The following is a 23,006-nucleotide window of genomic DNA, read 5'->3' as shown; positions in this document are numbered from 1 at the left end:
ATCCGGTGTACTGGAAGGGAAACCAAACATTCCTGTTGCAGTCGCCTTTCGAGCAGGATTACCCTGACAAACAGTCCCTCAGCAGTTCAAAGGATATACTCCCACAAGGATAACAAAAGCAACCATGTTCACTAAGTCCATGCTGCTCTTCTCTCTGGTCGTGGTGAGTATTAGTAAATCGCAAAAGGATATGCATCCTGATCAGTGCCGAAAGTGTTGTGCTCCCAAGTGTTAAACGTGTGTCGCGAAAAAAAAGAAAAAAATATAATCAAATTAATTTAATTACCTCGTGCTGTTTTTTGTCTCCGAGCAAGTTTTAGCACAATTAAAATTTCGCGGCTGCTGCACCTTTTCTCAAGCGTTGAATCATTAGTGGCATCCGCAGATAAATTTAAAACTTAGAGCAACCGAGTGCGTTCAACTGATCTCCAATTGTGGAGGTCACTTCCTGTCGCGTTTAATGGTTTATTGCCATATGCATATTGGTTAACAAATCGCATTTTTCCTTACTTCCGCAGGCCCTCTTTGCTGTCTGCCACACCAGTCCAGTTCCAGATGATAATGGCAAGTATACTGCTCCACAGCAATCCTCTAGCGATGGCAAGTATCGCCCCAGCGACGATGGACGTTACCATGCGAGTTCCCAGAACGAAGGTATTTTCGTGAGCCAATAACAGAAATACAAATATCGTGCCTACTGCCACGCCCACTGACTGCATGCCGTTGCCGCCGCCCACTAACCCAGCAGCAATGTGAATCGATCGAAAGCAAGACCGACTTGCCCAGATACTAACACACATACAATACCTCACTTATATACTTGTATACCCGATGATATCGAAAGCACTCACACGCCTATACAAAATAATCTCTTGACTTACTAATAAGTTCAAGCTCAAGGCTAACGTTCGAAATTAGCGAATTTGTAAACAAATTTCGGAATGAGCTTCTAACACTAACCCAAGAACACGTATTATTTTTGCACTCTGATATTAAACCTTCAATCTTTTACAATATAGGCCGAGGTGGTTCGCAAGATAGCTTAGGTAAACTACTGAAAGAAAGGAAGAAAGTTACATTACTCGCACAATCACAAAACCCGAACTCATTCCACACAAAAAGCAGTTTAAATTCCAAAAAAATCAAATCAAATTATTTCGTTTTTCGTTTAGTTTAACGACTTAGTTCTAAATTAAAACAACTGCCTTCTTTGTACAAAAAACTAATGAGAAACTAATTAATATTGTAAATATCTAATGTGGATATGTATATTTTGAATAGTTTCAAAACTTAATCGCAAGTCACTCACCCAAACACTCAGGCAAATCGAAGGTATATTTAATGGGAGAATTAACCTGATATTTGTTTGCTTCCCCCAAAGGTCGCTATCACCACATGCCACAGCCCTACAGACATGTGGACGATCAGCGTGAGCTCGGAATCTACCATCACATTCCCAATCCCTATGACGGCGGCTATGGACCCTATGCCGGTTTGAATATTCCCTACGTCCATGACGACAGGCCCTACAAGTGAGTAACTTATTCGTAATCTAAGGAGCATCGGTTTTAACTTAATGGGTTTATCCGCTTTTAGCCACGACCTGTACACAGTAAGTAACGCCGAGTTTAACGTACCAGCAATCCCCTTGGAGTACGGCTTCCCCGATCATGAACCCCATCACCAACCGAGCACACAGTACTAAGATCCCTCAAGATCCCCAAGATCCCCCACGAATTCCCACGATCCGGCCAACACAGCGAATCTTCCCCCCAACAAAACAAATCCCGATCCCCTGCTTTCATAACAAATCCAAGATCAAAATGCGAACGTTTTTCGGCTCTGCAATTAAATCAACCATTCCGTGCCACATGACACCCCCACACATACGGTATCCTGCATGACCCCCAAAACCCCCTACCACCAAAAACCATGCCACACACTCGCATGCACCACACACACGCCAGAACAGAAACCAAGCAACTGAATACAACACCCACAACAACACTCGCAGAGTACGACCACAAAGAAACCGACCACCACCACCAAAAGGACGACGACCACCACCACCACGACCACCACCACGCCGAGGAGCATCCTGTTCAACTACGACGACGAGGGTCGCCACAAGATTCTGCACAAGGAAGAGGTCCGCAAGCAGGACAAATACGATCACTCGTAAGTTTTCGGTTGAAGTGTGGTTAGCCTCTTATAATTCTCAAGTTAAAATTCCGAAACAAAAAGTTTCTTTTATTGAAACCTGTGATACCTATATTTCTTTTGTTGATTCTCAGAGAGTCACATTATTCGAAAGAAACAAAATACTTATTGTGGTAGAAACCCCCCTTAAAAAAATATTTTTTTCCAAAATAGTTACCTGACCGAGAACGGAATCTACGGCGAGGAACAGGCCAAGCTCCACCACACCGGAGGCACCCACGCCAAGGGCTTCTACGAGTACACCGGCGACGACGGCAAGCTGTACAGGGTGAACTACCACTCCAACGATGGAGGCTTCATGCCCCAGGGCGACCACATCCACCCGATTCCCGACGCCATCGCCCGCGCCCTCAAGTACGTGGAGGAGCAGCATAAGGCCAACGGAGGCGCCCAGTTCGACCATCGTGGCTTCCGCATCAATCACATGACCAAGGAGATCAAGGCCCAGATCAAGGCGATACACCTGGAGAACATGCCCAAGGAGCTGGCCGACCAGATCCACATGCTGGAGCACGAGGTGGAGCTCGCCGAGGAGGAGGAGCGCGAGGAGAAGGCCGCGTTGGAGCGCCTGCGAAAGGCGTCCAAGAAGCACTAAGTGCGGGAGCCCAGCTCGCCTCATCCACAGCCATATGTTCCCCGCTACCCAAAAAAAAAGAACAGTCCTAGTCCATCCAGAACCCAAATTCCAACACCCAACTCCATTCCCCATGCATTTGCCGAGTGACCAACGGGCAAACCCTATAACAAGCCATCGTAATACCGAGAAAAAATCCACAAAAAAAGGAAAGGAAGGTGAAGAATGCCAGCAGCTAATTGCAACCGGAGAATATTCGTACATTTATAGTCCGCTCCTATGTTATTTCGTATTTATTTATCAGTCGAACTTGTCGAATTTGACGATGTTGCTATTGCTATGCATAAGATAATTAATTTGTTATTATGGTATATCGAAATAAAACCTACTAAATATTTGTTATAAATTACCAAGAATCTTGTGATTTGAAGAATTCGAAGATCAGCCTTGAGCTAAACGGCATATTCGCTTTCAAAGGCCGCAACGCAGTTGATAATGAAAAGTGTCTGACATTTTGCCAAATTATATTCAGCTTTTTCAATACACATTATACGGGCAGTGTTCAAAATTTAATGGGTTTCTTGAACCTGCTAAGGCAAGACCAAAACAAGTCTCAATCTAAGTACGTGTTCTCTGTAGGCGCCGAATACATTTGGTATACACATTTCCGATAACCGGGAACTGACCTAATTTTATTCGAGCTTTATTTAAGTCTGACCTTGCAGCCGATAATGATTATGATGAAATAATTTTAAAGTGATAAGTGCTGTTTTTACTTAATAGTCCCACACTATTGGGACTATAACTAGGTTATACAATGATTGCCAAAAAATAATTAGTTTTGAAAGGAATTCCTTGGGAAGTAGTTACTCATACAAAATCCAAATCAGGTTTTTAAAGATTAAAAATTCTATTGCATTGTTTTAATTTAAATGTTATTTGCAGCACACTTTTAAGCTGAATGGTTAATAGAAAGAGCTTTTAAGGCGTTTACTACCCCACGAGCTTATTTGTCCATAATCAATAAACAAAAGAAAAAATGGCTACCTTAACCTATCCGAAAAAATGAATAAAAAGGCATTTGCCGAAAGGTGACCTAAGCCCCATTTCCTGTGCCCACAACAATGTCAATTTTTATCCGATTCGAAAGTGGCATACCTCTAATACCTCTTGATATAACTGCATTCAAGGTTTTCCATTTTCGGATAGTCGAAATTTTGACCCCTGTTCATGTCAGATTTTTCGAAGATTTCAATGGTATCCTGCATAGTGACCCAAAACTGAACCACCAGAAGCCATAACTTTGTCAATTGTATTCCGATTTCAAAGTGGGATAATTTAAAAATGTTTGGGATAGAAGGAAAAGGCAAACACAAAAATGTTTTTGAGAAATGATCAGAATTTATTTAAATTAATTTATGAAGGCTGAACACACACTTTTCACTAGTTAGGAATAGGAGGGGAATGAGTTTTGAACTCAGTGCTTGGTGTAAACCACGTTAGCAGGAGCTGGTTGACTGGCATAAAATGCGGAGTTTACACCGTCATCTACAAGAAAAGCCTGTAAATAAAGGTTCCAGGGTAGAGTTTCTATATAGATACTTACAGGTGATCACGGGACGGAAACCGTTGGCATCCGCCAGGTATTTGACTCCTACTCGAAGACCCTCGGGTGTGATGAAGGAGTAGGCTCCCTCCACTTGCTCCTCCTGCTGCCGGTTACCGATGCCGACTGGCACACCTTTCTCCTCGCCGTGAATTCCGTTCTCCGTCTCATAGCTGTAGGCATAGGAACCTGGTCCGTAGTTCACCTCGTTGTTCTGCTCCACAATTCTGGCCTGGGCAGCGGCAATGTAGGGATTGTACTTCTTGTAGAAGCCATCGTAGAAGCGACGCTGGTTGTACAGATCACGATTCCGATAGTAGAGATCCCTGTAGAAGGGGTTCCTCAGATATGGATTGTATTGGTTCTGTCCTTCGCAGGCGACGGCCACCAAAACCAGCACAAAAAGGCAGGAAAACTGAAAGCACGCTCAAAATTAGATCACATCACTTTCTTCTGAGTTCACTTTAATTTACCAGCTTTAGAGACATTTTGGTTTCGGGCGACTTTTAGCGATGATCTGTCCGACAGAACTGTAACAGCTTCCGCGGCAAACGGATCGTTTTATAACCAACTTTGAAACCCAACCTGACCATTTTGCATAAGCATCAAATTTCGGTCCATAAAATTCATTGTATTCGGCCATTGGCCAGCAAAAAACTTTGAAGCCAGAGAGTTTGACAATTTCCGTTTAGAATTTAGATTGCTTTTATTATAATTCGCGTATCTTTTGTTTGTATAATTAAAATTAGGATCAACTTTGAGAAGAGCAGCGGCTAGCCGACAAAACGATTGGCTAAACTGGCAAAAAAGCACAGCTGGGGGGCGTTAAGTGTTTATTCGTGTTTAACCATATGAAGATTAAAATGCTAATTTCGCTTAGAGAAATATTTTGTATTCAGTAGTGAAATTCGAGGAGCCAGCGAATAAATTACTTCAGATTTACATTTTCATTATTTTCCACCCACTTAGGCTTGCATCACACCTACAAAATTACGTATTAATTAACTTTCTATACGTATTTCGTATCTCAATCAGCACGAAGTCGATTTATAAAAGTATTAATTATCTTTTTAGTTAACCAGACGAACTTTGTACACATTTTTGCATTTCTGTTTGCCTCAGCTCAGTTGTGTCGAATATAATTTATTGTTTCCATCAGAAATCGAGGTGAATAAAGCATGAATGGGCTACCGAGAGCCGAGCACATGAATAAATATGAATGAAGTTCGAGTTTGCTGGGTAGAAGATACTGAAGACGTGGGGGCAATTCGCAGGAAGGGGGGAAGTCATCTCGATTGCATCGCCGGCCTTCACATTTCGCGTGCGATTTGACAGCAGTCAACGAGTGCAACAATAGCTGTGTAATTGTGTCTACACTAGTCAGCAAAAGTCACGTGTCGGCCAGGTCGGGTTTCAGTTTTATTAGTTTGAGTCTCTTATGTGCGCCTTAAAACGAGAATGCCATTTATTTAACTGCCCAAATTAGCATACGTATTGCTGCGATAGCTGAGAACAAAACAAATTGGGATCAATAAGCAGCGCGAGCTCACCACAATCAGATTTGATTTCTAATCAAAACAGAACCCAACTTTGCCCGCGTCTGGGACCATAAATGTCGGAATACTGCCAATTCGAATATTTTATGATTCCGATGTGAGGAATGCGTTAAATAAGATCTGCCATAGGTCTGACAAAAGATCTTTGTTAGCTCATTTGCATAAACGAGCCGACGAGTCTTTGTCATCTAATTAATTGGCTCGAATTTATTTAGGTTTTATACTTAAATATTCATTGAGCATCCAAACGCTGTTGTTGTTTGTGGCTTGATAATTTTTAAACAACGGACTTGGCATGTAATTATGAGCAACAAGGGAGTTCCGTTTGGATCGGCTCGTGGCATTCGACAGTTCGATTTTAATATTGGATCGACCAAATCAAAAATACGATTTGTAAAAACTAAGTTTAAATGAATTTTAACTACGTGAAATGCAAACGATTGCCCACATCCTATATACGTTTTGTAGGAATAGCCGACGAAAGCCGGAAATGTAATTGCAACCAAAACCTAAATTATTAATCAACTTTTTACACTCTGTTCGATGTGGGTTTTTTATCCAACAACACTCAACACTTGAGTGGCAAAACAATTAGAACATAAATTATTTAATGGAATGGGACACCAGTGATGGTTATTAAATAGAGGGCCCCTGAAAGCCAGCACTCAGTTGAAGTTAGAAGTGGAAAATGTCAGCAAACATAAAGCAGCGAAAAACTGAAATCCAGCGTTCGCACGAGGATTTCACCTTCTTGGCCAACTTCTTGTTCAAGAGCTTGGGATACGATTTAATGGACTCACCCACAACCAGTCCCAGATGGTGGATACTTCTCCAAAGTGGATACTTCTTGCTGTGCATAGTGAGCAGCCTGTACGAGGCAGCTATGCTGATTCTAAGGATCATTCAGTGGGAGTCTTTGGCCGGAAGTCCCTCCACAATAATGCGATACGCTCTGCATTTCTTTTACATGATTAGTGCTCAGGGGAAATTTTTCACATTTATGATGTACCGAAAAAAATTGCGAATACTGAATAATATGCTAAAGGATTTGTATCCTTCTGATGAGCAGAAGCGAAAGGAGTACGACGTCAACAGTTTCTACCTCTCTCGAAGCACTCGATATTGCTTTTACTTCTATTACTTAGTAATGGTTCTTATGGAGTTTGGTCCTGCCATTCAGTCTTGTATTGTGTATTACGTGTTTGGGAAAGATTTTCCCTATCTAAGAATTTTCCCGACGCGACTTAACTTTGATTCGCACACACGTCTGGGTTATATCGGGGCCTATCTGCTGGATCTCACCTGCAGTCACCTCATAGTCAATATGAGCGTGGCCGGCGATCTCTGGATGATGTGTATGTCGAGTCAGATATCAATGCACTTTGCCCATCTGGCAAAAGTCCTAACCTCCTACCGACCAAGTCAAGAAAGAGAGCAGGAAGATTGCTATTTTCTAAGCATTCTGGTCAAAAGACATCAACTTATACTCAGGTGCTTGGCCTCACTTAAATAATAACTTTTATTCAAACAGCATTACTTTTTGGCAGGCTTCATGCGGACGTTAACAATGTTTTTGGAATACTCCTGGCCTCTAATTTGTTCACCACTGCCAGCTTACTTTGCTGTATCGCTTACTATATAGTGGTGCAGGGAGTCAACCTGGAAGGCTTTTCCTACTTAATGGTATTTGTCAGTGTTACAGGTCAGTTTTACATGGTCAGTGCACATGGGCAGATGCTCATCGACTCGGTAAGTTGAATACAGTAAATATATATAAATATATTCTTTATTATCTTGCTTTATCAGAGTACCAGTATAGCTGCGGCTGCCTACGAAAATAAGTGGTATAATGGATCGGTGCGATATAAAAAGGAAATTCTCTATATTATGACAAAGTCTCAACGTCCTGCAGAGATATCAGCCAAGGGCATAATTATTATTTCACTAGAGACCTTCAAGATAGTAAGTTGTATCTTACTAAGGAGTATTTGAATACTATCTTTTAATTTTTTAGCTGATGAGCATCACATATCGAGTATTTGCTGTTCTACGCCAGACTGTAAAGTAACTGCGATATATGGCTAAATTGAAAAGTTATGTCCCATCTTTAAGGTTTATATCATTTGCTTTAATAAAAACAAAAATGTGTTTGAATACTGTTTTGGACTTACATATATGCTTTAAAAAAATTCGTTAAGTCTTATATTGTTGTCTAAGCTGGTTGTCTGCTGTTGAACGAATTTTTAAACATTTTTAGCATGAAAACGTAAACAACATAGGAATTCCGCTTATCTCGGTTCGTGGCATTCTACAATTTAAATATATTTAATTGGCCATATTCAACATGCATTTTGTAGGAGCCGCCGATGGAAACCGGTAATGTAATTGCAACAAAAGTCTAAATTATTAAATAGTTTCTCACACTCGCTTTGAAGTGGTTCTGCTCAAATTACTCAACACTTTAGTGACAAAACAATTAGAACATAAATTATTCAATGGGTTGGGACACCGTCGTCCTTTGTTGGTTATAAAATAGAAGGCCTTTGAATGCCAGCACTCAGTTAAAGTTAGGAGTGGAAAATGTCAGCAAACATGAACCAGCAAAAGATTGAAAATCAGCGTTCGCACGAGGAATTCACCTTCATGGCCAACTTCTTGTTCAAGAGCTTGGGATACGATTTAATGGATTCACCCAGGCCCAGCCCAAGGACCAGATGGGTGGTAATGCTCCAAAGGAGTTACTTTATGCTCTGCATAGTGAGCACTTTCTACGAGGCATTCATGCTGACCCTTAGGATCATTCAGTGGGAGTCCTTGGCCGGAAGTCCCTCTAAAATAATGAGAAACGCTCTGCACTTCTTTTACATGGTCAGTGCACAGGTGAAATTCATCACATTTATGGTATATCGAAAAGAATTGCGATTGCTAAATAATAATCTTAAGGATTTGTATCCTTCTGATGAGCAGAAGCGAAAGGAGTACGACGTCAACAGTTTCTACCTCTCTCGAAGCACTCGATATTGTGTTTATTTCTACTACTTTGTAATGATCCTAATGGCGTTTGGTCCTCTCATTCAGTCGTTTATTGTGTACTATGTGTTTGAAAAAGCAGAGTTTCCCTATCGAAAAATCTTCCCGACGCAACTTAGCTTTGATTCGCAAACACCTTTTGGGTATCTTGTGGCCTATGTGCTCGACCTAACTTACAGTCATCTCATAGTGAACATAAGTCTGGCCGCCGATCTCTGGATGATGTGTATGTCGAGTCAGGTCTCAATGCACTTTGCCCATCTGGCAAAGGTTCTAACCTCCTACCGTCCAAGCCGAGAAAGAGAAGAGGAAGATTGCTACTTCCTGCGCACTCTGGCCAAGAAACATCAACTAATACTTCGGTGAGTAAGTGTGTTAAAGCCCCTCACTTAAAAAATAATAACTATATATTTCGGGAGAGTTCACAAGGACGTTAACGAAGTTTTTGGAATACTCCTGGCCTCTAATTTGTTCACCACTGCCAGCTTACTTTGTTGTATGGCTTACTATATCGTGGTGCAGGGAGTCAACATGGAGGGTTCTTCGTATATGATGCTTTTCGTCAGTGTTTCTGGCCAGTTTTACATGGTCAGTGCACATGGGCAAAAGCTCATCGACTTGGTAGGTAAAATATCATATCATAGAAAAGCTTTTAAATTGCCCTTTAAGAGTACAAGCATAGCTGCCGCTGCCTACGAAAATAAGTGGTATGATGGATCGTTGCGATATAAAAAGGAATTACTCTATATTATGACCCAGGCCCAACGTCCTGCGGAAATATCAGCCAAGGGCATAATTATTATTTCACTAGAGACCTTTAAGATAGTAAGTTTAACTTTACTAGGAAGTAATAGTTTATATTATATTTATCTTTTTATTTAGTTGATGTCCATGACATATCGAGTCTTTGCTGTTTTGCGCCAGACTGTACAGTAACTGCAATCTGTAACTAATTTAAAAGTTATATTAAAAGTTATCTTTGAGATTTCTATCATTTTCATCGATCAAAATGAATATATGTCTAAAAATCAAAAAATACTTGTGTTATTGTTACTGTATTTGACGCTTGAGTTTGTTAAAACGGATGAACTAAAAGAAGTTAATATGAAAGTTTACTGCAATGCCAATGTGTCCTACGGAGAAGGAACTGCCATCGTTATATCAATGGAAAATCTCCCAGTCAAGTCCGCTATTACAGTGCATCTGAGTACTCCTACTTACCTGTTGGCTTTTTTCGAGATCGGAAATGTTGCAAAAGAGATGCCGCCTAAATTCGAAAAAACCAGATCCATCAGTAAGGAGCTTTCATACTTGGGAATCAAGACGAAAAGGAAACCTAAATATGAACATGGATACTTTGCCATCTTGTCTGCAACATTTTGGTCGGCAGGCGATCAAGTAATTACGCTTCTATGCCGAAAAAAATCAATACGGATATATGAAATTAAAGAAATCGTTCCTATTCAAGTATATTTTCCCCGCACTTGTTCCCCGCAACTGGCAATGCTAAAGTGTTCAGATCCCAGGTCGCCGAAGAAAATACCAATAACCCGTGGTTTTAATATCAAGGCTGCATTTCTGGAAACTTGCAATCTTACAATCAGTGCCAACTATAAATGGACTCTAGGAGATGCGATTGGGTTAAGTGAGTGTGCCATTCGACTAAATCACCTTTTCTATCCATCATTTCCACAGCACAGTTTGCATCGTATTCCTCAGATAGTCTTAAACTAAATATTCGACCTTTTACGTTGCGGTTTTCTACTTCTTATGAACTGTGGCGAAATTTGTATGTTTTACAAGTAGAATCGAATGTTGAAGGTTTGCATTTCTCAGCTCGATGCTATTTACAAATAATTTTGGGTCAGGTGGAAGCCGTAATTCGTGGTGGGGAAAACAGGCAAGTCCTACTGAGTAAGGAACTTTGGATAGACGGCTCCTTGAGCTACGATTTATCTAAACGAAAAGAGGAAGTTCAATTTTCAGCCTATTACTGGAACTGCTATTCCCTTGACGACAGTCGAAATCCATTTTGCCATCCAAATATATCGTCTGGTGAGATAATTTAACATAAGCGTGTTAAATACGATTATACTTTTCTTATAGTTGCTGTGTTTTCTATTCCCGCCAATTCTTTCAAAAATGGCTGCAGATATCAATTCCATTTGCAAGTGACTAGAGATACTGATCCCAATGTTTCATCGAAAAAAGTGCAAGTTGTTACCATGATCAGCTATAACATTCTACAATTAACGATAGAATGTATTCGAAACTGCCAAAGGGATTACTTTACCACTAATTCGAAGGTTCATCTGAAGTCGAAATGCACGAATTGCAGAAATGAAAAGTTGAGATACAAATGGTATATCGATGGCCAGCTAGTACTCACATCTGATGAGTTAGTAATGCGTATAAGAACGGCATCCAATGTGACCCAAATTAAGCTTCTTGCTTCATCGGCAGATGGAAGATATGGGCGAAATTATAAGACCCTGATTAAAAATAGGGGGCCAGTTGGAGGAACATGTTCGATATATCCAAAAGAAGGACAAGAGGCAGTCACGGCATTTTATCCCTGTTGCCGAAACTTCGTTTCTATGAACAATCCTATTGAGTATTTTTTGTATGCCGGATCAATTCTTATCAAAAGCTGTATGGATTGCAATTGTGAAGTTTTTCTGCCGATTATTAATTTCATAAAAGTGCTCGTGTGCGATGTTTTTTGGGTTTGCCAGACAGTTTGGTTGAAGGTAAAGGTGACTCCCAACAATAATATTCCAATTTGGCCATTAAACATGCTATACTTTTTGGAAGAAGGTCTATTGCATCGGTATTTACAAGGTTTACAATCTATTGCAACTCATTCACATATTAAGGAATCTCGAAACTTGCTTTTGGGAAATTTTTCTTCCATCCAACCTGAATCGTGGAGCTCCCTCGCAAGATTAGCAAATCTTACCCTAACCTTAGCGCATCGTCTACATCTTGCAGATCCAAAAACCAAAGCGATACTAACAATATTGGTTCGCAAAATAAATGATAATTTTGAGGAAATATACCTGAACAATAACGTGTCTTACCTCACAACAGAACATTTTATCAAAATCACTCTCGACTGTTTAGAGATCTTGAATGTTATGGAAAGTTTGTGTAAAAAGTTTTCGCCGCCACCATGGCCAATTTATGATCAGTACTATCAAGCGTTCCTAAAGGGAAAATTGAAGAAACCGCTTTTTGAAAAATTGTTCTCTAAAATTCAAGAGTACGAATACGAAGATGAATGGAAGTTCTGGCTTAACTGCACTTGGGAATCGTTTCGTCTACATCAAAACCTAAAGAGTCCTCGCAATAATATCTACCAATCAAATCTTCGGGAAGTAAGAAAACGGGGGAAACACCAATTGGCACTGGAACATAAATGCTACGATACAATTCCCAGCAAAATGATCAAGATTTTCACACGGGATGAAATCCACATTGTTTTGATTACGCCAGCCGTATTTAAGGATGTTCTGGGAACAGATCCCAGCAAAGCCTGCTTTAGGATACTATCCTTTCAGCGAGACTTGCATTGGTGGTATCCGATCGAGAAGAAACCAAGTTCGCGTCTACTTTCTGTGCGTGTCTTCGAAAGAGAAGATAACATCACTACGCACTTTGCGTTGAAGCATAGTAAAATCCGCTATAAAACATTTCACTCCGGACATTTCCATATTCATAGTCATATGCAACCTGCAGAAGATCAGTCGGATTTCATTAAGCAATCGGGCGTATACGTTAATACAATGGCCAAGGGAACACTTACAACTTACCGGAAAGTTCGTATGTACCGCGTATTGCTAACGCAGACGACATTGTTGGCTGTTCACTTCACGAAAGCCACCCACAAGCTGCAAGTACTTCTGAAAACCCATGAAAAGCCTTTGATGAGCGAAATTTCCGCATCGAAGTGCACGGTTCCTGCATCAACGGACAATAAAACACTGCTCTTGCGGAACAACTGTCAATATGCAATCCGGGTGTATATTGCACTGCGAGTCTTTGCTGATTATCCGATTAGGAAAAGTCCCAAGACTCCGATTGCCGATGGACCGGCGGAGTTCGCCTTTGCCTTTCAAATTCGAAGCTGCAACGTCTGGTCGTACACTTCGCATCCGGGTGAGCAGAAGTGGCTGCACACCGGCTGCCATCCCACGATGACCCTCAGTGTCAAGCACGCAATTGGCTGCACTTGCACCGTCCTCGGAACCTATACCAACTACGTGCACTATGTGCCCGCCATCGAGGTTCCGGTTGCTGCTTACGAGGAGGCACGGATCAACTTCCATATCGTTTTGTTCTACGCCATCCTCTTTCCCCTCATTGTGCTGTGGATACTTTGGCTGTGGAAGTACCGGAACAGTCTGCCCAGCAAGACCATTCGGTTTCCGGGCTTCGAAGCGGGGGACCAATCTTCGGGGGAGCCACATGACATCATAATATCCTTGCGAACGGGAGGTCGCTTGAACGCCGGAACCTCGGCGTCGTTAACAGTGGTTTTGTATGACCAGTTTAAGAAGGAAAGGAAAATCAATGTTTTCCAGGACCCGGGGCACACATTTCTAAAGGAAAATACCATGGTTTATCTTTGGATCCGAACACGGGACATCCGCATACCGACTAGAGTCTTGATTTACCACAACAACGCGGGAAGATTCCCCAGTTGGTTTCTTCGCCGAGTGGAAGTGAGCGATGTTCAGGTCCGAAAGACGCAGGTCTTCATGGCTCGGAAATGGGTAAAGCAGAAAAACTTGGCATTGGCATCGGATTTCATATATGGGTATGGGGAACAGCGATTATTGGACAGTTGGAGCAGTCGATTCAAGATCAGCTTCGAGATGCTCTGGATCAACTGGGCTCTGTGGCAGCCCGTCTCGGGAAAGTGGAGGGAGTCGCCTCATTTTAGCAGAATTTCCCGAGCCAAACGTGTTTGCATTTTCGTCTGCAAGCTGTTGGTTACCTTCACGGTATGCGCCCTGCACTATAAGCCGACTACAACCATTAGTTTACAAAGAATCCGCGGCAGTTTTTTGTCCTACAAAGACGTGGTGGTAATAACCATGATTTGCTGTTCCCTGGAAATTGTTATTTATGTGATGTTCGTTTTGGTGAGCTGGAAATGGGGTTAGATGGTTTCAATTTTTATAATCAATCTGCTGTTTATATAAAAACTATAAAGCTGAAGAAGCGGCAAGAATATAATCGTTAACAAAATCAATATAAAATAAATAATATAACTCAATATGTTCTCTTAATTATAAACATTGCAAAGTGTGTGATCGATCGCAAATTAAAGCCATGGGAAAAAACTGAGAAATGCTTGTAATCACCTGGCAATAAAGGTAAAGATGGGGGTTTAGCTTGATGTCAGAACATTGGCGTGACGAATTCTCAAATGGGGGGAGTTACCGAGTTACCGAAGACCCACTCCCGCGAATCAAATGTCTTGGCCGCGATTTGCATTAATTAGCCGTGAGCCGTAATCAACGACGCCCACGTGCTGCAGATCGATCCCTCTGCCATTTAAGTTGTCTGCCAATTTGCATAAATCACATTAAAACGCTGAGCCCAAGACACTCGGATACCCAGACGGATTAGCATTAGTGTAAGCTTAAGGTCAGGCGTTTATTCACGGCTAGATCAAGTGTGCTCCAGTTAAGAGTGCGCCTTCCTGACCACTCGAACCAGTTCTGTCCGCGAAAGCAGAGCGGAGTTGGCCTTCCTTGACCATGAAATGGGCACCTCATGCCAGCTGGTGATCCGCACTCCGAGCCACAGTTTCCACCAAATTGCAGTAGCTGGGATCGCGACATGACCAGAACCACTGACATTTAACCGCGACAACTGGTTCGCCATTGGTGGCTTCTGCTGCGGTGCGCAATTATTTATTTATGCCTGCATTGACATTAGCATTAGCCGGTGCAAAGTATGCCGGACTGGACCGCAGACCGGGTTGCAAGTTGGCCAAAAGGCGGCTCCAGCTTCTTACGCAACAGCCAAATCAATGCGGACAACCGACTTACGGAGACGCCACTCCAAAGATCTGGCTTCTGGGGAGTTGGCTTTTGGCTATTAACATTTGATCTTGAGCTCGAAAGGATTTTGTTTTCTTAGGATCTTAAGAGCTTAAAGCCATCTTGGTGTCACTGAGATCTCTTGAACTTTGGCTAGAGATTGTGAAACCAATAACGAGTAGACTTTAAAAAACATCCCATTGCTTTTTGCAATGGTAGTATAATTTAGAAATCGTTTTAAGAGCAGCCAGCAAAAAACTCTAAGAGAACTCTACAGAAATACATATTTCTACCTATGCCTTTTTATTTAAAATTAGTAGCTTCTTTAAAACATCTTCATTTAATCAATTTTATTTCAGTAATAAATTTGATTATAAAGCCTACCGAAAACATTGCACAACTCATTATTCAGCGGTGAAAACTGCACCATAAAACCGTGGGCAAAAGTGGTCAGCTCAATACGGCCATCATACCCGTTTTCCTGATGGGTATCAAATTGCAGACACCACTCAAAACGTCTTTAAAACAAATTACGTTGTATGCCGTAAAGAACGCGCCGCGACCTTCAAAGTGGACAGCGGGCGAGAACAGGTTGGGCAACCAGAATATGGCCATATAGCCATATAACCAGACAGCTGACATTTGGTGGGTTCTTCGGATCGTAAGACCCATAATAACCGCAGAAGTCATGCGTAAGTTTTCAAGGTTCTGCGCCTAATAACAAGCCCAGATGGGAAATGCTCAGCCGAGATCATAAATCTCGGTAGCCAGACAGCGAATTAAGTGGAAGCCAGCCCATTTAAAAGTAGTACAATAAATATTAAATTTAATTCCGAATGTCTTTATAATTATTGCGCGAGGGAATAATAATAATCAGCAGAGGCAATGGTCACAGACATCGACTTCGACTTCGCCTTTAACTTGTTCAGTTGAGGCCCCAAAAAACCTAAGTTCGGCAATCGCATTGGTATATGTACCCGTACTGTATGGCTTTTCTTCTTGTCGATCTTTTTGTTTTTTCTTGCCAAAGACAAAAACAATACAACGCGGCCACAATCTTTGGGACAATCTTGTCACGAAATTCTGTCGCCGTCTGTGTCGGAGTTGCAGTCAAAAGAGACCCGGGGCACTGGAGATGCCGAGATGTGGAGATGGGGTTTCTAGCCGGAGCTAAAGTCTCTAAGTCTGGCCCCATCTGCTGGCCCAAAGCTATTCATTAGACGCGCCTACACTTTGGCAGCGACGACAACAACAATAAAAACAACAAAAAACGGAGAGCCAACTTGGCGTTTAGCAATTTCTGGCATTTTGACCCCGTGCACGGCTTCAGTTTGAGGTCTGCCCATGGGTTTTTGGGGCTTGCGATTGGAACTTGGGCTTGGGCTCTGGCTTGGATTCGGATTTGGTTTTGGATTTGGTTTTGGGCTCGGATCGGATACCCAGTAACGCCGCTCCGACGGCTGCCTGACTTTGATTGCGGTGCCCGATTAAAGCAGCGCATTTAAATGCAATGGTTCACCCCCAAAAAGCAATGGGTCTGCCCCATTTCGAGTCAGGTGGCAACGCCGGCGGCCGAGATCGGTATCTTTATTATCATTATCATTTAGCTAGGGGCGTATCTCTCGACCGATCTTCATTCGTCGCTTGCTGGGTGACTACACTTAGAAATAAAGCTTAGTAGTTAACATTTCTTTGTCAAAATTGTACAATTAAGGTTTAATTTATTTATTTATTTTACACTTAAGTTTATATATTTATTTCCAACCATGTATGTATTTATATGCTAATTAATTTATAATCTGGTAACCTTTTGTATTTATTTTATATTTCCAAAATGGGACATTTTTGTTATATTAATTAAGTTTTTAGATTACAGAGTTTCACCAGGGGAACTTCATCATCACGTGTCTATTCTTAACGATTTTATTCTTGTGTACCTATTTCCGCCGGCTGATGCAATTACCAAGCAATAGATTTAAATGTATATAGACGCTCCGTAAAAAAAACCTGAAACAATTGCATAAATTAAGTGTACTTAGTACAAAGTTAGTTCTTTATTTCCAGCCCAGAACAGCTGAGCCTCCGCAATTCTGCTGCTCTTTGGAAACGCTGACGTCGACGGCGACTGCGACTGCGACATAGGCGTTGAATCTTTAGTTTAGTTTTTCTTCTCTCTTTAGCCAGCCACCTCGACAGCCACCCACCCATCCCCCTAACCCCCAACTGGCCGGGTTAGTACTTAGTTGTTGGTTGTTAGTTGTTCGTTGTGTGTTGTTGGTTTTGGCCGTACTCGTGTCGCGGCTTTGCATCTTGGCTATGTGTGTGCGACGCTTTGCCAACTGAAACTGAATTGTTTGCAGCCTCGCCAGTGCAATTTTCGTATAAATAGACTCACCTGCCGGCATTGGGCATCATTAAATAAAAACGTTCGTTCAATTAACAACTGCTGTGAACTGAGGCCCCAGTCGAAAGGATAATACTACCTTTGGATTACACTTCTGAGCTTCAAACAAGATGAAGAACGTAAGTGGGTAGAGATGGTATCCCAAAAATTTAAGAAAAAGGATTACTTAAAGAAAAAAGTGTGTAACTAAGTGAAACTGCTGATATCCAACAATTTAATATAAAGTATATTGTGGGGATGACATTTTTAAAATTGCATTGCGGAGCAATACTTTAAGGATGTAACTGCCTTAGTTTATAAGTTTTGATGAACACACCATTCTCACATCAAGTCTTTAAAAGGATACTCAAAATTGTTCAAAATTAGTTATTTTCACAAATGTGTCAGTATGCTGTGGCATTCCACCTCTTCATCGCATATTGCCACAAATATCGCAGACGTGCTGGGGCAGTAAAAACCCTCGTAAATCAATCGCCTAAGGTGAGCCCATAACTTTTGAAACATTTATTACGGCACACACAAAAAACTCGACCCTTTGGAGTTTTTGTTTCGGGGTATTTCTTCCGCAATTACCAAGACCGCAAAACACTAAAGGCGGGGGCAAAAGCTATAGCATGCCATATGCTATATTGCCAACGGGGGCAGACACGTCTTGCCATTTGAATGGCTTAAAAGCCAAAGGCAATTAACGGACTCGGATTCTCGGACTCGGGAATTCGGATTCGGATTCGGATTCAGATGCAGCGTGCTCGCCACGCAAAGGTCAGAGTCAGACCGGCGGACCAACACCTGGCAGCTGTCCATCGGTCTGAAAAGTTCAGGCACGAAATTGGAGTCCCAAGTGGAAAATGAAACCCATTCAGACCGCTTAAGTTCAGTTCAGCGACAATTGCCCAAGAGTCGATCTCGTGCTGAACTCTGGGTTACCAGAAAAAGACCAAAATGAAAACTGAAGACACCGCTGATGGGACAGAAGACCACGCCCCGCGATTTTCATGCTCTTTTGTCTACAAGTTAATTGAGTCAGTCAAGATCTAGTACGTGTGTGTGTGTGTGTGTGTGGAAATGTGGAAAATATTTAATTGGCATCTATTTGCCGACCTCAAAAGGTGTCTAAAAAGCTCGGTATGTGAGAACGGCAAATAGGCAAATGAAATAGCAAAGGCAATAAATCTCGGCGCTCGGGGAGGTTGCATAATTCACGTAGCCGTAGAGCATCGGCCACGATCTCAAGATGTTTATTAGCTCGGTTAACATTGCGGAACTCTCCATTTCGTTTCGTTTTCCCTTCGACAGTTTGCACTCTGTCTGCTGGTCGCCGCCTTGATGAGCTGCTCCCAGGCTGCCCCCCAGAAGGCGGACGAGCCCATTGCCATCATCAGTCAGGAGTCGAACATCGAGCCAGATGGATCCTACAATTATGCGTAAGTAAAGTAAAGATATTTATTCAAATCAATGAGATAATGATTGCCCTATTAAACTTATTTTGAAATGGCAAAGCATCAAAACAAACCATAGTAATTGCAAACAAAAATCATTAAAGCGTACGGCTCTTAAATGTGGCATCTCAATCAGCTTTAAATGTAACTCTGACCTGTGGTATTAACAATTGTTATTAACAAGCCATTAAAATACGTGTTAATTAGCTCATTAGCCTTACACGATAATTGAACTTCAACCTTTAATTTTCTCATGGCTCCGAAACTCATTGTAGTTTTTAAAAGTCTTTAGTTTTATAACCAATAACATTTTTCTGTTATTAAAAAGTGAATCAGTAAAGCATACTTTAAGGCCTAAGCCATAAACTTTTAAGCCCTAGAATCACTCTTCAAAATTTAAAAAACCATCAGTTTGGCTTAACTAAATCTGATAGTTATCCCCCATCACCACTTTCCCTCGACCCATATCTCAAAAACCAGCTATCCATAGAAAACCAAGATGAATATGCTAATAAAGCTAACGAAATATGGATTAATGAACCATATTTAAATAGAAGTCTGCACAGAAATGCTAAAAGTTAAACTGTTGATTGAATTTTAATTTGATTTGCTTGGCGCCATTTGGGTGACGCATGAAAACAAGCTGACTGAACAAAATCGTAGGCATTTGGATATATATATTTGCAAGTTTTGAAGGTTAACTTGGTTAAACCCATCGCTTGACTGTTTTGATTGATTGGTACTTGCAGATACGAGACGGCCAATGGCATCAAGGCTGAGGAGACCGGAACCCTGAAGAAGGCCACCTCCGCGGACACCAGTGACGTGATCATCGCCAGGGGATCCGTGTCGTACACCTCGCCCGAGGGCAACCTGATCACCCTGAACTACTCCGCCGACGACGAGAACGGTTTCCAGCCGCAGGGCGACCATCTGCCCACTCCTCCTCCGATTCCACCAGCGATCCAGAAGGCCCTCGACTACCTGCTGAGCCTTCCCCCAGCGAAGCGTCGTTAAGCAGAGAGGATCACCCCTGATTTTGACCAACGACTCTGACCAACCTCGATTCGATTCTGATGTGTAGATGCTGCGCTGTTGCTACAAGTTGATTGCTGCAAATATCCTATCCCGATCCCGATCCCGATCCCTAGACAATCACACATAAGACACAAGCCAAGGGCTGGAGCCTCCTCCTCCTCCTCCTCTCTCCACGTAGGAGGTGGTCAAAGGTCGGCCAAATCCACTGACTGAAGAACACACAAACTCAAACGGATTTGAGGGACAACATCACACCACACATGACAACACGATGATACAGATAACAAACCAGTCTAATTTCTTGCTTTCTTCCGCCAAAACTCTATGTATTCTTCGCGAACTTCTTCAGATCTTTTAGTCGCCGGAACTTTGCCATTTTCGGACTCATGTGATATCGTCGATTTATCAATGAAATCAACAAAGAAAATGTAAAAAAAATGAACAAACAAACAAGAAATTACTTAAATAATATATACAGGAATATTTTCAATACTTTGTGTAAATAGTCTGTAAATTAGATACATTTACACGTAGTCTAAGCAAAGAGGTCGACGGGGATTTCTCAATCTCAGTCGCCTCGAAACTTATGTAAACACTTGTGAAGAACTATGAAGATATTCTTTAGCATTAGCTGCAAATAAAGAATTAAAGATTCTTTCGAAAAGTAAGCAAATCAAGTGATTAAATTGGTCAAGCCTAAAAAGGGGAACCGAATGACCTCAAAAACTCCTTATTAGTCGAAAGTCTCAATAGCCAATATCTGGTTTTAAAGCATCTTTGGAGCTTTTCAGAATTCCACTCCCACTGACACGGATCGTATTTCCAGCCGATGTTCCGAGCTTCTGTCGTGATCATAAATCTAGACTCACCATTCCCCAAATAACCGCGATGACAAAAGCTGACAAAAATTATGCACACAACTGGTTCGTTGGCCAGTTGCATTGGGGATATACTTTACATGGGAATTGGCTTGGAAAATTGACTCGCAGTTTATTCATAGATTCTGTCCAAAAATAACGTCCGTTTTTTTATGGTTCCTATCTGTTTTGCACTTCAAGGCGAGATTTGATAGATTCATTTTATGCAAAGTGATCAGACGCAGGCTGGCAAAAATGTTGTCACGTTGGTTCGACCAAATCGCCGAGAACCAGAATCGGAGTGACGCCGATGAGTAGTGCCCATAGAAGATGGCACAGCATTATTATTATTTATTTATTTTATTTGAAAAACAACGTGGAGGCAGCGTCGACATCGACATCGACGTCGAAGTCGTCTGCACCAAATTTCACACCCATTTTCGAAAGGCCAGCGACAAACGGAACACACGGTGGTGAAACAAGTTCAATAATATTTATTGGCCACATTTTAATTTCATGTTAAATATTTTAGTACAGGAATTTTATCGTGGTTTCTGGCCAGCTAGTTTCGTTGCCTATATAAGAGTCTTTGTTTACGGATGGGGATCGCCAGTCGCCTCGAGACACCAGCTTGGATTGTATTAATAGATATTGACAGAGTGAAATAGAGATCCCGAGATGAAGTTCCTTCTGCTGATTGCCCTTTTCGTGGTTGCTGTTTCGGCGACGGAGAACGACGACCCGATTTCCCAGGAGTCCAATGTGGAGTTCAATGGCAAATACCATTACCAGTGAGTCTATCAACCCAATAGAAGCTATATGGATACTAACGATCTGCGATCACCCAGTTATGAACTCAAGGATGGCTCAAAGGCCACTCAGGATGGAGTTCTGAAGTCGGTGAATGCCGATCACAACGGCGAGGCGGTCAATGGAAAGTACTCCTTCGTGGCCGACGATGGCAAGACCTATGTGGTGTCCTACACTGCCGATGAGAACGGATTCCAGGCGGTGGGCGACCACCTGCCCACTCCACCACCCACTCCCGAGTCCGTTCTGAAGGCTCTGGAGTACATCCGCCTGCATCCCTACCAGACTCCCGAGAAGAAGAACTAAACTGCCTAGCGGAACTAAGCAAAATGTGATTGGAAACAAAAGAACTGAGACATTAAAACAATATTTAAAATCAACAATGAAGAAGATATTGGCTAACCGGAAGCAAAATGATCAAATAACTTACTTTACCTAGGGTTGAATCGCTGTATGAAATCCCCTCTTTGAAGAGCCACTGCACGTTGTGTGCCAAAATGTGTGTTAAATTTGCCTTACTTAGCAGTTTTTGGCTCTGCTGGCCATCTCGCTAAACAATTACTAATTGAAAGCTAAATTGTTAAATAAGCAATTGAAGTCCAAGCAGAGTGGCAAAATTACCAAGGCCGAATCCGCAATCAGTTTGAGTGAGATTTGAGCAGCAGCATTAGAACTCCGAAATCGACTAAAATCAATAGGAATTATGTAAGCCAAACAGAAACTGAAAGTGTGATTCGATTTTGTTTCCCGCGTTTCAATTTACAATAATATGTTAATTTTAAGAACAAACCTGTAGAGAACGTCAGCGATTCTGGGAAAAGGCTGAGAAGCATTTCTCTGGCTCAAGAATTAATCAGATATGTATCGCAGGTGATTTAGAATTTTTGTCGCTTGGCTCTTTTGTTTCTACCAAACGCAGTTCATTGACCATTCAGTTCCATTATGTTCTATTATTCCGACATCTAGCTTCTATGACACAATTGTGGTTAATATTCGCAGCATATAGCCATTATATGGGTATAAGTTGGCAGTGTTATCAATTCGATTTATGGCCAACAATACTCTACATTTTTTATGGCTTTGTCGTTTGTCTCCACCATTCACCGTTAGCTTTTCGACCAGCAAATATTCCCTAATTGAAACGTGATTGGAATATAAAATCAGGGTTTATTATGACTTATGGAAACATTTTGGGAACTTATGTGAAGAATTCTGCGAGAGTGCCAGCACTCCCTCAACTCAAATCCTTAACGGAATCGCCAGGAACTGAGTTCGCAGTCAACGGAACTAACCGAAGAGGCGACTCCCAGAAGAGTTATATTCTCCTCAGCCAAATCACGTAGCCTGTCAAGATCTGCGATATGTGGAAGGGGCATCGGAGGACAGAAACGGAGACAGAGAACTGTCACCTGTTGACAT

At 41.8% G+C, this 23,006-nt stretch overlaps 7 protein-coding genes across 8 annotated transcripts; 6 read left to right on the top strand and 1 right to left on the bottom strand.

Annotated features, from left to right (window-relative positions):
- Positions 1-40: 40 nt before the first annotated feature.
- Positions 41-3,071, top strand: LOC108086637 (larval cuticle protein LCP-30). Of its 2 annotated transcripts, XM_017183613.2 has the most exons (7): positions 41-163; positions 519-654; positions 1,020-1,046; positions 1,382-1,532; positions 1,597-1,612; positions 2,015-2,178; positions 2,374-3,071. In XM_017183613.2, exons 1-7 carry the CDS (start codon positions 125-127, stop codon positions 2,813-2,815), a joined length of 975 nt encoding a protein of 324 aa, XP_017039102.1. In that variant the 5' UTR covers positions 41-124; the 3' UTR covers positions 2,816-3,071. The 2 variants fall into 2 exon arrangements, with proteins under 2 accessions (XP_017039102.1, XP_017039103.1); XM_017183614.2 differs by lacking the exon at positions 1,020-1,046.
- Positions 3,072-4,232: 1,161 nt separating this feature from the next.
- On the bottom strand, positions 4,233-4,951 carry LOC108086666 (cuticle protein AM1239). Its single transcript, XM_017183647.1, has 3 exons — positions 4,874-4,951; positions 4,401-4,815; positions 4,233-4,342 (listed from the first exon to the last, which is right to left on the bottom strand). The coding sequence occupies exons 1-3, from the start codon at positions 4,886-4,888 to the stop codon at positions 4,272-4,274; spliced, it is 501 nt and encodes a 166-aa protein (XP_017039136.1). The 5' UTR covers positions 4,889-4,951; the 3' UTR covers positions 4,233-4,271.
- A 1,693-nt stretch (positions 4,952-6,644) lies between these two features.
- LOC108086617 (odorant receptor 49a-like) lies at positions 6,645-8,038 on the top strand. The gene is made up of 4 exons (XM_017183593.1): positions 6,645-7,447; positions 7,504-7,705; positions 7,763-7,918; positions 7,971-8,038. The coding sequence occupies exons 1-4, from the start codon at positions 6,645-6,647 to the stop codon at positions 8,022-8,024; spliced, it is 1,215 nt and encodes a 404-aa protein (XP_017039082.1). The 3' UTR covers positions 8,025-8,038.
- Positions 8,039-8,548: 510 nt separating this feature from the next.
- LOC108086616 (odorant receptor 49a-like) lies at positions 8,549-9,922 on the top strand. Its single transcript, XM_017183592.1, has 4 exons — positions 8,549-9,348; positions 9,406-9,607; positions 9,656-9,811; positions 9,869-9,922. The coding sequence occupies exons 1-4, from the start codon at positions 8,549-8,551 to the stop codon at positions 9,920-9,922; spliced, it is 1,212 nt and encodes a 403-aa protein (XP_017039081.1).
- Positions 9,923-10,616: 694 nt separating this feature from the next.
- Positions 10,617-14,197, top strand: LOC108086615. Its single transcript, XM_017183591.1, has 3 exons — positions 10,617-10,626; positions 10,682-11,041; positions 11,093-14,197. The coding sequence occupies exons 1-3, from the start codon at positions 10,617-10,619 to the stop codon at positions 14,152-14,154; spliced, it is 3,432 nt and encodes a 1,143-aa protein (XP_017039080.1). The 3' UTR covers positions 14,155-14,197.
- A 3,241-nt stretch (positions 14,198-17,438) lies between these two features.
- On the top strand, positions 17,439-20,588 carry LOC108086765 (endocuticle structural glycoprotein ABD-4). Its single transcript, XM_017183809.1, has 3 exons — positions 17,439-17,562; positions 18,740-18,867; positions 19,632-20,588. Exons 1-3 carry the CDS (start codon positions 17,554-17,556, stop codon positions 19,897-19,899), a joined length of 405 nt encoding a protein of 134 aa, XP_017039298.1. The 5' UTR covers positions 17,439-17,553; the 3' UTR covers positions 19,900-20,588.
- An 811-nt stretch (positions 20,589-21,399) lies between these two features.
- Positions 21,400-21,985, top strand: LOC108086663 (endocuticle structural glycoprotein SgAbd-3). Its single transcript, XM_017183646.1, has 2 exons — positions 21,400-21,568; positions 21,626-21,985. The coding sequence occupies exons 1-2, from the start codon at positions 21,456-21,458 to the stop codon at positions 21,891-21,893; spliced, it is 381 nt and encodes a 126-aa protein (XP_017039135.1). The 5' UTR covers positions 21,400-21,455; the 3' UTR covers positions 21,894-21,985.
- Positions 21,986-23,006: the final 1,021 nt, after the last annotated feature.

The sequence above is a fragment of the Drosophila ficusphila genome, unplaced genomic scaffold (assembly GCF_018152265.1).
Source record: "Drosophila ficusphila isolate 14025-0441.05 unplaced genomic scaffold, ASM1815226v1 contig_414, whole genome shotgun sequence".
Classification (NCBI taxonomy): domain Eukaryota; kingdom Metazoa; phylum Arthropoda; class Insecta; order Diptera; family Drosophilidae; genus Drosophila; species Drosophila ficusphila.
The sequence above is the reverse complement of the archived record's forward strand: the minus strand, read 5'-3'. Positions and strand labels throughout refer to the sequence as shown.